At 39.4% G+C, this 13,511-nt stretch overlaps 1 protein-coding gene across 10 annotated transcripts in view; it reads right to left on the bottom strand.

The window, feature by feature from the left end:
• Positions 1-13,511, bottom strand: part of LOC105465361 (dynein axonemal heavy chain 6) — a 383,399-nt gene that overhangs the window by 15,857 nt on the left and 354,031 nt on the right. For all 10 annotated transcript variants that reach the window (XM_011713768.2, XM_011713766.3, XM_011713767.3 and 7 more), the window contains 2 exons: positions 11,725-11,844; positions 10,493-10,614 (listed from right to left, as the gene is read on the bottom strand). In XM_011713768.2, the coding sequence (XP_011712070.2) occupies positions 10,493-10,614; positions 11,725-11,844 (242 nt within the window). The remainder of the gene's footprint in view (positions 1-10,492; positions 10,615-11,724; positions 11,845-13,511) is intronic.

Raw genomic sequence — 13,511 nt, 5'->3', positions numbered from 1 at the left:
AATGTACTTAATGGGCCAGGCCCAGTGGCTCATGCCTGTAATCCCAACACTTTGGGTGGTCAAGGCAGGAAGACTGCTTTAGCTCAAAAGGGATTGCTTTAGCCCAAGAGTTTGAGACTAGAATGGGCAACATGGTAAGTCTCTGTCCCTACAAAAAAAAAAAAAAAAAAAATTAGCTGGGTGTGGTGGTGTGCACCTGTGGTCCTAGTTACTTGGGAGGCTGAATGGGGAATAGCTGGAGCCCAGGAGTTAGAAGCTGTGGTGAACTATGATCTCACCACTGCACTCTAGCCAGGGCAACAGAGGGAGGCCCTATTTCAAAAGGAAAGAAAAGAAAAATAAATACATAAATAAATGTACTTAATGCCACTGAACTGTATGCTTAAAAATGATTAAAATGTACATTTTCTGTTATATATATTTTACTACAATAAAGAATGGTTAAACATTTTTAAGTTGATCAGTTGAAAGAAATTATGAAAGTGAGGGAAAAATCATGAGAACACAGTTTCAGGTCATTCTTTTATTCAATTAACCTTTTTTTTAATTAGAAAAATATGGCTTATTACACAAAAATTTGAAGATAGAAAAATACAAAGAAAAAATACTCATGATACTTACTTTCCAGATATAATTACTTATAATGAAGTAATATTTAACTAAATAAACTATAGTTTACTTCAACTTGGACACTTTCTGTATAATAATTACTTATAAAGAAGTAATATTTAACTAAATAAACTATAGTTTACTTCAACTTGGACACTTTCTGTATATATGTGCATATGGTTTGCAAAATTGAGCTAATAAATTTATGTAATATTAATTCATTTTCAATATTATGAGTCTTCTAGTATCACTGAAAAATCCTCATTAACCATGCTTTAAGTGACTAAGTGATAATTTAAGGGACAATGTGATACTAATTATGGTATAAATGCACCATAATTAATATGAGTTACTTATCTATTTTTTGGAAATTTCTAGTTTTTTGATTTTATTAGACTTTTTTTTTGAGATGGAGTCTCACTCTGTTGCTCAGGCTGGAGTGCAGTGGCGTGATCTTGGCTCACTGCAACCTCTTCCTCCAGGCTCAAGCGATTCTGTCTCAGCCTCCAAGTAGCTGGGATTACAGGCACCCGTCACCATGCCTGGCTAATTTTTACAGTTTTAGTAGAGACAGGGTTTCACCGTGTTGGCCAGGCTGGTCCTGAACGCCTAGCCTCAAGTGACTCACCTGCTTTGGCCTCCCAAAGTGCTGGGATTACAAGTGTGAGCCACCACGCCCAGCCGATCTTATTACACTTGGGGAATAGAATATGTTTGTATGAATTTCATCCACCATTTTTGAAATTCTTTAAATGATAGATTAAGTAGAGGCAATACTTTAAAACTGGGTATTACCATATTAATTTCTAAAAACATTGTATCAATTTATATTTCCAACAATAGTGTATCATAAAGCCTGTCTTTCTATGTCTTTGCAAGAATTAATATTATTACTTAAACAAATGTTTCTAATTTAATAGATAAAATAGTTTCTCATTTTTTGCACTTCTTTAAGAATTTAAATCTTGAAAAATATGTTCATTGACCATCTATATTACTCCTTTATGAATTATTCATGTTTTTTGCACATCTTTGAATTTTAGCATTTTATTATTTATTAATTTATAAGATAATTCTATAATATGGAAAGCTAACTTTTCAGTTTTTGTTTCAAAAAAATTTTGATTTACCACTTGTCTTAATTTTTTAAAAAGCATTTTAGATTCAGAGGGTACATGTGCAGGTTTGTTACATGGATGTGTTGCATGGTGCTGAGGTTTGGGCTTCTATTGAACTTCATCACCCAAATAGTGAACATAGTATCTAACAGGTTGTTTTTCAACTCTTTTCTTCCTTCCTTTTCCTCCCTTTTGGAGTCCCCAGTGTCTATTGTTCCCATCTTTATGTCCATGTGTACCCAGTGTTTAGCTTCCACTTGTAAGTGAGAACATGCAGTATTTGGTTTTCTGTTTCTGCATTAATTCACTTTGGATAATGGCCTCCAGCTGCATCAATTTGCTACAAAGAACATGATTTCATTTTATTTTTGTGACTGTGTAGTATTCCATGGTGTATATGTACCACATTTTCCTTGTCCAGCCCACTGTTGATGGGCACCTATGTTGATCCTATGTCTTTGCTATTGTGAATAGAACTGCAAACATATGAGTGCATGTGTTTTTTTTGGTAGAATGGTTTATTTTCCTTTGAGTTGATACCCAGTATGGGATTGCTGGGTTGAACATTACTTCTATTTTCAGTTTTTTGAGAAATCTCCAAACTGCTTTTCACAGGGGCCGAACTAATTTACAATCCCACCAACAGTGTATAAGCATTCTGTTTTCTCTATAACTTCACCAACATGTTATTTTTTGACTTTTTAATAATTGCCATTCTGGCTGGTGTGAGATAATATCTCATTGTGGTTTTGATTCACATTTCTCTGATGATTAGTGATGTTGAGCATTTTTTTCATGTTTGTTGGCTGCTTGTATTTTTCTTTTCTTTCTTTCTTTCTGTTTTTTTTTTTTTTTTTGAGACAAAGTTTCACTCTTGCTGCCCGGGCTGGAGTGCAATGGCATGATCTTGGCTCACTGCAACCTCTGCCTCCCAAGTTCAAGCGATTCTCCTGCCTCAACCTCCCGAGTAGCTGGGATTACAGGCTTGTGCCACCACGCCTGGCTAGTTTTGTATTTTTAGTAGAGACAGGGTTTTTCCATGTTGTTTAGGCTGGTCTCGAACTCCCGACCTCAGATGATCCGCCTGCCTCAGCCTCCCAAAGTGCTGGGATTACAGGCATGAACCACCGCGCCTGGTCGTCTTTCTTCCTCTTTTTTTTTTTGAGAAGTGTCTGTTTATGTGCTTTGCCCCCTTTTAATGGGGTTGTTTGTTTTTTGCTTGTTGGTTTCTTTAAGTTCCTTATAGATTTTGGATATTAGTCCTTTTGTCAGATGCATGCTTTGCACATATACTTTCCCATTTTGTAGGTTGTCTGTTTACCCTATTGATAGTTTCTGTTGCTGGGCAAAAGCTCTTTAGTTTAATTAGGTCACAATTGTCAATTTTTGTTTTTGTTGCATTTGCTTTTGAGGCCTTAGCCATAAATTATTTGCATAGGCTAATATCCTGGTATTTCCTAGGTTTTCTTCTATGGTTTTAATAGTTTGAGGTATCACATTTAATTCTTTAATCCATCTTGCATTAATTTTTGTATATGACGAGTGGTAGGAGTTTAGTTTTATTCTTCTACAGAAGGTTAGCCAGTTTTCTTAGTACCATTTATTGAATAGAGTGTTCTTTCCCCATTGTTTATTTTTGTCGACTTTGTTGAAGATCAAAGGTTGTAGGTATGTAACTTTATTGCTGGGTTCTCTACTCTGTTCCATTGGTCTATGTGTCTATTTTTTATACCAGTACCATGCTGTTTTAGTTACTGTAGCCTTGTATAATGGCTCTGGCTTTGTTCTTTTTGCTTAGAATTGCTTTGATTATTCAAGCTCTTTTTTGGTTTCCTGTGAATTTTAGAATATTCTTTTCTAATTCTGTGAAAAATGATGTTGGTAGTTTGACAGAAATAGATTCAAATGTGTGATTGCTTTGGGCAGTGTGGGCATTTTTATAATATAGATTCTTCCAATCTGTGAGCATGAAATGTTTCTACGTGTGTCATCCATGATTTCTTTCAACAGTGTTTTGTAATTCTTGTAGAGATGTTTCACCTCCTTGGTTAGATGTATTCTTAGGTATTTTATTTTTCTTGTGGCAATTATGAATGGCATTGTGTTCTTAATTTGGTCCTCAGCTTAAACATTATTGATGTATAGAAATGCTACTGATTTTTGTACATTGATTTTGTATCCTGGAGCATTACTGAAGTAGTTTAGTAGGTCTAGTAGTCTTTTGGCAGAATCTTTGGGATTTTCTAGGTATAGAATCATACTGTCAGTGAAGAGAGATAATTTGACTTCCTCTTTTCCTATCTGGATGCATTTTATTTCTTTCTCTTGCCTGATTACTCTAGCTAGGACTTCCAGTACTATTAATATGTTGAACGGGAGTGGTAAGAGTGAACATCCTTGTCTTGTTTCAGTTCTTAGGGGAAATGTCTCCAATTTTTTCCTGTGAAGTATGATATTGGTTATGGGTTTGTCATAGATGGCTCTTATTACTTTGAGGTATGTTTCTTCGATGCCTAGTTTGTTGAGGGTTTTTACCATTAAAGGATGTTGGATTTTATTGAATGATTTTCCTGCATTGATTGAGATAATCCTATGGTTTTGTTTTTAATTCTGTTTATGCAGTGAATTACACTTACTGATTTGTATGTTGAACCATCGTTGCATCCCAAGAATAAAGCCCACTTGATTGTGGTGGATTATCCTTTAGGGGTGCTATTGGATTAGATTTCCCAGTATTTTGCTGAGGAGTTTTGAGTTTATGTTCATCAGGGTTATTGGCTTGCAGTTTTCTCTTTTTGTTGTGTCTTTGCCACATTTTGATGCTAGGATGATACCGATTTCATAGAATGAGTTAGGGACGAATCCCTCTTCTTTGATTTTTTTGGAATAATTTCCATAAGATTGGTCACCAGCTCTTCTTTGTACATCTGGTAGAATTTGTCTGTGAATCTGTCTGGTGCAAAACTTGTTTTGATTGGTAGGTTTTTAAAATTGTTGATTCAATTTTGTAACTCATTATTGGTCTGTTTAGGGTTTCTATTTCTTTCTGGTTCAATCTTGCGAGGTTGTGTGTTTCCAAGAGTTTATCCATTTCCTTTAGATTTTCTAGTTTGTGCACATAAATCACATAAATATATTCATAGTCTCTGAGGATCTTTTATATTTTTGTGGGAGCAGTTGTTATGCCACTTTGTCATTTCTAATTGTGCTTATTTGTATCTTCTTTTTTGTCTTTGTTAATCTAGCTAACAGTTTATCAGTCTTTTTTATCCTTTCAATGAGCTAACATTTTTTTTTGTTGACTCTTTGTATGCTTTTTTCTTTTTGGTCCCAATTTCATTTAGTTCTCCTCTGATTTTAGTTATTTCTTTTCTTCCGCAAGCTTTGAGTTTAGTTTGTTCTTGTTTTTCTAGTTCCTTTGGGTGCAACATTAGGTTGTTAATTTGAGATCTTTCTATTAATATCTTTTTGACGTAGGCAGTTAGCTTTATTCACTTTCCTCTTAACACTGTTTCTGTTGCATCTCAGAGCTTTTGGTATCTTGTGTCTCTATGTTCATTTGTTTCAAATAATTTTTTGATTTTTGCCTTAATTTCTTTGTTTACCCAAAAGTCATTCAGGAGCAAGTTGTTTAGTTTCCATGTATTTGTGTGGTTTTGAGAGTTCCTTTTGGTATTGATGTCTAATTATATTCCACTGTGTTCTGAGAAGATGCTTGGCATGATTTTGATTTTTTAAATTTGTTGAGACTTGCTTTATGACCAAACATGTGGTCAATATTAGAGTATGTTTTTGGGCAGATGAGAAGAATGTATATTCTTTCATTATTGGTGGAATATTCTGTAGATGTCTATTAGGTCCAATTAGTCAAGTATTGAATTTAAGTCTAGAATGTCTTTGTTAGTTTTCTTCCTTCATGATCTGTCTAATGTTGTCAGTGGAGTGTTGAAGTCCCCACCTCTGCTGCTTCTCTGATTATTGTGTGGCTGTAAAAGTCTTTTCTTAGGTAGAAGTAATTATTTTATAAATCTGAGTGCCCCAATGTTGGGAGCATATATATTTAGGATCATTAAATCTTCTTGAATTGAATTATTTATCATTATATCATGCCCTCTTTGTCCTTTTTTACTGTTGTTAGTTTATGGTCTGATTTCTCTGATATAAGAATAGCATTCTCTGCTCTTTTTTATTTTGTTTGCATGATAGATCTTTTGGCATCCCTTTACTTTGAGCCTATAGTTGTCATTACATGTGAGATGGGTCTCTTGAAGACAGCAGAAGGATGGGTCTTGTGTTTTAATTCAGTTTGCCACTCTGTCTTTTAAGTGGAATGTTTAGGTCATTTATGTTCAAGGTTAATATTGATATGTGAGGTTTTGTTTCTGTTATGGTGTTCTTGGCTAGTTGCTTTGTAGTCTTGATTATGTAGTTGTTTTATGCTGTCTTAGGCTATGTACTTATGTGTGATTTTGTGGTTACATGTATTGTTCTTTCATTTCTATGTTTAGGATTCCCTTAAGCATCTCTTGTAGAACTGGTCTGCTGGTGCCAAATTCTCTCAGTGATTACTTGCCGGGGAAGTATTTTATTTGTGTTTTGTTTATGAGGCTTAGTTTGGCAGGATATGAAAATCTTTGCTGGAATATCTTTTCTTTTCTTTTTTTTTTTGAGGCAGAGCCTCACTCTGTCACCCAGGCTGGAGTGCAATGGTGTGATCTCTGCTCACTGCAACCTCTGCCTCCTGGGTTCAAGCAATTCTCCTGTCTCAGCCTCCGAGTAGCTGGGATTACAGGTGCATGCCCCCATGCCTGGCTAACTTTTTGTATTTTAGTAGAGATAGGGTTTCAACGTGTTGCCCAGGCTGGTCTGGAACTCCTGAGCTGAGGTGATCCACTTGCCTCTGCCTCTCAAAGTGTTAGGATTACAGGCGTGAGTCACCGTGCCTGGCCCAGGAATTTATTTTCTTTAAGAATGCTAAAAATGGGCCGGGCGCGGTGGCTCAAGCCTGTAATCCCAGCACTTTGGGAGGCCCAGACGGGCGGATCACGAGGTCAGGAGATCAAGACCATCCTGGCTAACACGGTGAAACCCCGTCTCTACTAAAAATACAAAAAATTAGCCGGGCGTGGTGGCGGGCGCCTGTAGTCCCAGCTACTCGGAGGCTGAGGCGGGAGAATGGCGTGAACCCGGGAGGCGGAGCTTGCAGTGAGCCGAGATCGCGCCACGGCACTCCAGCCTGGGAGACACAGCGAGACTCCGTCTCAAAAAAAAAAAAAAAAAAAAAAAAAAAAAAGAAAAAAAAAAAGAATGCTAAAAATGGGCCCCCAATCTCTTCTGGCTTCTAAGTTTTCTGCTGAGAGACTGCTGTTACTCTGATAGGATTCCCGTTATAGGTAATATGGCCCTTTTCTCTAATGACTTAATATTTTTTCTTTGGTTTCACCTTGGAAAGTCTGATGACTATGTCTTAGGGATGGTCAGCTTATACAGTATCTTGCAGGAGGTCTCTGGATTTCTTGTATCTGCATGCCAACTTCTCTAGTGAGATAGGGGAAATATTCTTGGATTATATACTCCAATATGTTTTCCAGTTGCTTACTTTCTCTTCTCTCCAAGGAATGATAATAAATGGTAGATTTAGTCATTTTACATAATCCCATATTTCTCAGAAAGAAAAGAGAATCTTAAAAAATTCTCTTTATTTTTTTTTTTCTGACTGGGTTGATTCAAAGGACCAATCTTTGAGTTCTGAAATTCATTTTTCTGCTTGGTCTAATCTGTTGTTAAGGCTTCCAGTTTTGTTTTGATACTCCTGTAGTGAGATTTTCAATTTCAGAAGCTCTGTTTTGTTCTTTCTCAGTATAGCTGTATCATCTTTTAAACCTTGGATTATTTCTCTGGCTTCTTTGCATTGGATTTCAACTTTCTATTGGATCTCATTGAGTTTCCTTGCCACACATATTCTGAATTCTGTTTCTATTATTTCAGACATTTCAATCTGACTAGGATCCATTGCTAGGGAACTAGTGTGATCCTTTGGAGGTAACAAAGCACTCTGGCTTTTTGTATTGCTGAAGTTCTTGTGCTGATTTCTTCTTATCTGAAGGAGTTGATGCTTCTTTATCTTTTTGAATTTGCTTTTGTTTGAATGGAGTTTTTTGACTTTTTGTTCCTTTTTTTTTCCTGGAGGATATAACTGTTGTGTATGTTGTGTACAACCAATTGACTTTGTTTCTGGGTGCTTTCAGAGCGGCAAAGCTCTATATGGGTTCTTTGGTTACGCAGAGGTTTACGCAGCATGTTTGACAGGCACGGCTTGTAGCAATGTTATTTTTGTTTGGTATGGTAATTCCGGCTGTAGTCCAGTAGATGGTGCTCAATAGAGCCAGCACATAGGCTCTTAGTAGCCCTCAGTGGGGGTGGAGGCACTAGAGAAGGGCAAAAAACCTGCTCCTCCAACTCAGTTACCTTCAGCAGGGGTGGGTCCAATGGAGAATCACAGAAAAGCAGCTTACTGCAGTACACACACTTACCAGGCCCCAACAGGAACGGCTCCAACGGGAAGGCGGGTGAGGGTGGAAAATGAGAGATGTGCCCTCTTTAAGTCCATTCCTAGGTCTTGGTGGTGTCTCTTTTAGTGGCTGGTGTCACACTTCCATTTCCTTTGTCCCAAGTAGGGCTTTGGTGGAGTGTGCTCCCTCCTTTCTTAGGGGCGGTTTGCACCAAGGACTGTCTCTAGAAGACCCTTTACTCCTTAGGTAACTGCCCATCCCCTGTGCTTGCCAAAGTTAGAATGAGTTGTGGAGTATGTTGGCAGGTGGTTTGGTGATGCAGTTGTTCAAAGGTGGAGGCTCCCTGGACGGGGTAGTGGCACTGCCAGTGTGCAACCAATATGGCACCTGCTGTTTAGGCTTCTCAGCCCAGTGAATGGTTATGGGGCCTGCCCACCTCATGCTCCCTGACTCAGTGGGTCTCCCTCCAGTCTCTGCCCAGGTAGCAGGCCCAACCAGCTTGGCTTATCCCAAGCCATTTTTGTCCAGATCCCTGAGCCAGCCCAGGCATTCTAGGCTATGGAACTCCATAAGGGAGAAGTGGTGGCTGTTAGGCCATGCCCATCTTGGAAAAAGGAGGGGTGGGCTGGGTGCAGTGGCTCACGCCTGTAATCCCAGTACTTTGAGAGGCCGAGGCAGGTGGATCGCCTGAGGTCAGGAGCTCGAGACCAGCCTGGCCAACATGGTGAAACCCTGTCTCTACTAAAAATACAAAAATTAGCTGGGCGTGGTGGTGGACGCCTGTAATCTTAGCCTACTTGGGAGGCTGAGGCAGAAGAATTGCTCATACCCGGGAGGTGGAGGTTGCAGTCAGCCAAGATCGCACCACTGCACTCTAGCCTGAATGACAGAGTGAGACTGTTTCAAAAAAAAAAAAAAAAAAAAAAAAAAAGAGGAGTGACCAGCTCCCATGCTGGCATACAAACCTGTGCCATACTCTTTTTTGTGTTCCCCTACTTGAGCTCAGGCCACAGATATCAACTTGATATCCCTGGGTGGTGTACTTGAGTCCTGGGGAGTTGGGAGTAGAACTGTGGATTTTTCCCCGGGCCCCTAGGGGTCAAGCATTGGCTGTGATGGGGGTGGTGAACTACTCCTGGGCTGCCAATAAAACACTCAGGCAGGGCCGTGCAGGCTGTGCTGTGGGCACTCTCCCACAGGAGCGGCCTCAGAGGTGGTCTTGGGAGGGGCCAGCAGGCAAAGGGGTGCCTGGAATAGATGCACTTTGGGCCTGTAGCAATGGTGGTGGGGCCTGTCTTGAGGCATGAGCATGCTCAGGCTCTGCTATTTCCTGAACTGGCAGATAGTAGGAGCTACAGCCACTCAGTGTAACATAGAGAGCCTTGGGGGATGGATGTCTGTGGTAGCGTTATCCTGCAGCTGCACAGCACAGCAAAGCCTTCTGGGCTCTGTGTGGGTTCAAACTGTGCCTCTGCTTTTCCTTTGGGCTGCTCTGCCTGCCAGTCCAAAGGTCTGTGGGGGTCACAGGAGCTCCTGTGTCTAGGATCTCAGAAGTCCATGGCAGGAACGTGGTGCCCTGGGGTTCCTTCACTGACTCCTTCTTTAGGTCCAGTCCAAGTCCAGGGGTTGGTTCTGGTGCCTGATGACTCCGCGCAGGCCTAGGGTCATGGGAGAGCTTTGAGTGCACGCCGAAGAGCTTGGACTACCCTTAGGTAATGGTGCAGCATCACAAGGTCTTACACAGAGGAGTAAAACAACCCAGTTTTCTCTGGGTTATGATCCGACACTGTGACCATGCTTTTAATAAACGGTGTTTTAATTTATCTGCTTTGGACATTTGTCACTGTATTTTTATCATTGAATCATGTATGGATCCACAAACCTTTGTGTAATATGACACAAATGTGCCCAGCCTGGTAGAAGAAGGGAAAAGGGAGAGGGTTATATTATTATTGAAATCCTCATGTAATTGTTGGATTGTGATCAGGTAGATTATGGATGGACTAGGCAGAAGGCCGGGAGATGGAGGGGCTTGGCCAGTGACAGAGAAAATGCGTGACAGTCTTAGGATTCTGTGAAGGACCCAGAGGTAACAGGCTAAATTGGAACCAAATGTTGAAGTCAAGGTGAAACAATTATTTTATTTGTTTATTTAGGAAGATCATAATTTCCAGAGTGAGTAGGGGTGATTATTGATGTTTTGCGTTTCTATACACAACATAAATATGTATTTTAAGATGAAAGGCCACATACCTGGAAGACTAGATTGGCATTTTCATGCATTCCAAAAATTTCTGGGTCATCGATCAAAGGCAGATTTTCAATGTAGTCCTTAAACTCTTGTAGGCTGTCAGCCATGGGTGCAAAATAGATACCTGTTATTAAAAACACAGAAGACAAATATGTCTCAAATAGACTGGCTTTGTACTGCCAAGTTTGATTTTTCTTTGTGTGGTGCAGATGGTGGCTGCAATCAGCTGGCTCATGTAGCAAGGGGGATTTTTTTTCTAAGCTTTCATGCTTTCATTGCTGTGTCTAGTTTTGTTACCTTTTCTTCAGGCCTTGAGAATCTGATTACTGTCCTAACCTTTTAAATGCCTTCTCCAGAGCATTTAAAGATGCGGAGAATCCAGGGATATGCTGCTGAAAAGTGTAACTCATGAAGGGCTCCAAATCTATGCTGAAAGGTGTAACTCATTAAGGGCTTAAATTTATGCTTGTGTTAGAGATTGCTTTCATATTTGTTTGATAAACAACAGCCTTCTCTAATTCCCCAAACTAAAAGCTATATTGAAATCTAGGGTTACTCGACTATCTATATGATTGCAGGATATACAGTTGAATCTTATCGGCTCTGACTGACGCTCAATGGTAGGAGCTTTTATGAGCTTGTACTAATCAAGTTGCTCCTTCCAAGGGGATCAACACTCAGGACAATTAATCTGTTTGCTGTCTGATTCGTAATGAGCTATCTCCAACTCACAGATCTGGTTTTTACTCAACTTGCTGTAATAGACATTTTCATTTCTTTATTTAAAAAACTTTTACATAGTAGTAGTAATAATATTTACTATGATTTAGAGACTGGGTCTTGTTATGCTGCCCAGGCTGGATTTGAACTCCTGAGCTCAAGTGATTCTCCTACCTCAGCCTCCTGAGTATCTGGGACCACAGACATGTGCTACTATGTCTGGGTGTTTTATTTGATTATATTCAAAATACACTAGAACATAAGAGTGAAAACAAATTTAGACACAGTGCAATAAACTTTAAAATGGAAGTAATTCAAAGTAGTTACCAAGCACTATGTAGCTCTGTGATCCTACTATCAAACCAGCTCTGAAAGTGGCCAAGCATGGGGATAGGGTGTGGCTATAAGAGGGTTGTGGAGACCCGACACAGACAGCCCCTGGATGGGAAACTGAGAGATGCTGTCAACGACTTCTTGGGAAAGGCCTTTCCTGTAATATTGAAAAGTCATTTACCTGATTCAGAGTATTTATAATCTTCTTCTAATGTTTCAGGAGAAAAAAATCTTTTCAAGATAGTACGAAGGCATCGTTGATCCCAGCTGTCTGTAACTCTACCACCATAGGTAATTTCACCTGAAAATAAATTTGTATTTTGAAATTATTGCTGTTTTTAAAAAATTGATAGGCATACCTAATTTTAAAATTTTAACGTTTATTTATGTACACATTTATTTGGTACTGAAGATGGAAAGCACACAACAGAATTTCCTTCCACCACCCCCCTCAAAGATAATAGAAGTCAATTTTTGAAAAGTAGAAAAAATCTACTATATGTACTCTACTATCATTATTTTGCTGTTTTAGTTTTCAGAAACTAAAGCCACTGAGCTCTATCTACATATTTCTTTTTTGTTTTTGTTCCTTTGCTTTGAAATAGTGATTTTGAGTCTTATCATTGATTGCAATATTCTAAAGCATACACATTTTCCATCAAACAGTGCTTCTTTCGGAGCCAATGAGTAAAGCAGAATCAAGTATTTGTAGCAAGGCATTCAACCTCTATACATTCCTTATTAATTATTGCTATCAGGGTAAGGAGGAAAGATAGATTCAAAGCAAAAGGGACAACTCACTTCACAGTAATGATAAGGAATTATAACTGATTAGTATCCCATCTCTCTTTCCACAGAGAAGCTACTTTCCATGTGTCATCCCCAAACTATGTGTAGCAAGGAAGCACACTGGAATCTATTGCTGATATAATTTCTTTAAAATTCCAGATCGATTGCTACAATTCACCATTCACCACTGTAGTGTTCCTGGAAGGATTTCACCTGTGATACCAACATTGTCAACTTCTGAATCCTTCAACTGTTGATCCATTCTCATCTCTATTTCTTCCCTCATGTCAGGAAGAAACAATTGTTTTTTCTTTCTCTTTCAAGCTGACATGGTTGGTTGAGAGAAAGTTATTTCAGTCTTTGGAATCTCAGTAATTTATTTCTTCCAAGACAGGAATGTCTTTATCTGCACATCCTGTAGAGATGCCTGTCTTCCCTCTCCTGCTGGAGTCACTCTTGTCAGTCTTGTTGGATAAGACACTCAGGGAGAGGGGAGGGGAAGTAGGTACCAGGGCTGATGGTTAAGTTGCTGAATCCCTGTGTCGGCAATTCCAAGAGGTAAAAAGGAGATGTTCTGTATCTTTCTAGAAGTATTCTTTAGTGACCTTCTGGGAAATCTTGGAACATAAAGTTGGGTTAAATCTCTGTTGTGGGTCCATCTAATATGGCCTGACTTGAAACTTCTCTTGGGTCCTTGGCACTGGAACATAAAGCTCTAGTTTCTCCAATTGCATGATGATGTCAGGGGAAGAAGGGTGTCCTAACATATATTATTCTAAAATAAGTTTCTAACTAAAATATCTGCATTTTGACAAAAAGCACAGAAGTGTTTTCCTTACAAATCAACAGATTTTGTGCTTCTCCATCCAGATTTGACTCTATCCTTTTTCTTGGGTCAAACTGAGTAAACAAGGAACTCTGTCATTTTGACTCAGGGTAGACGTCTCACAGCTCACTTTCAAGAAGGAGTCTTCTGGCTTTGGTCTTCTTAGAAGAGGGACCGTGTGTGTGTGCATGCCCGTGTGTGTGTGTGTACGTGTGTGCATGCATGTGTGTGTGTGTGTGGTGGGGTCCACCATCCATGCCACCGCCTGGTCTGGCCCCAGCATCATGGTTCCTGTGGGTCCCACTGCAGAACCTAACATAGTGGCTTCCCCTTTCTCTTCCTTTCCCATCTCT

This window comes from Macaca nemestrina, chromosome 13, assembly GCF_043159975.1.
Source record: "Macaca nemestrina isolate mMacNem1 chromosome 13, mMacNem.hap1, whole genome shotgun sequence".
NCBI classification, from domain to species: Eukaryota; Metazoa; Chordata; class Mammalia; order Primates; family Cercopithecidae; genus Macaca; species Macaca nemestrina.
The sequence above is the reverse complement of the archived record's forward strand: the minus strand, read 5'-3'. Positions and strand labels throughout refer to the sequence as shown.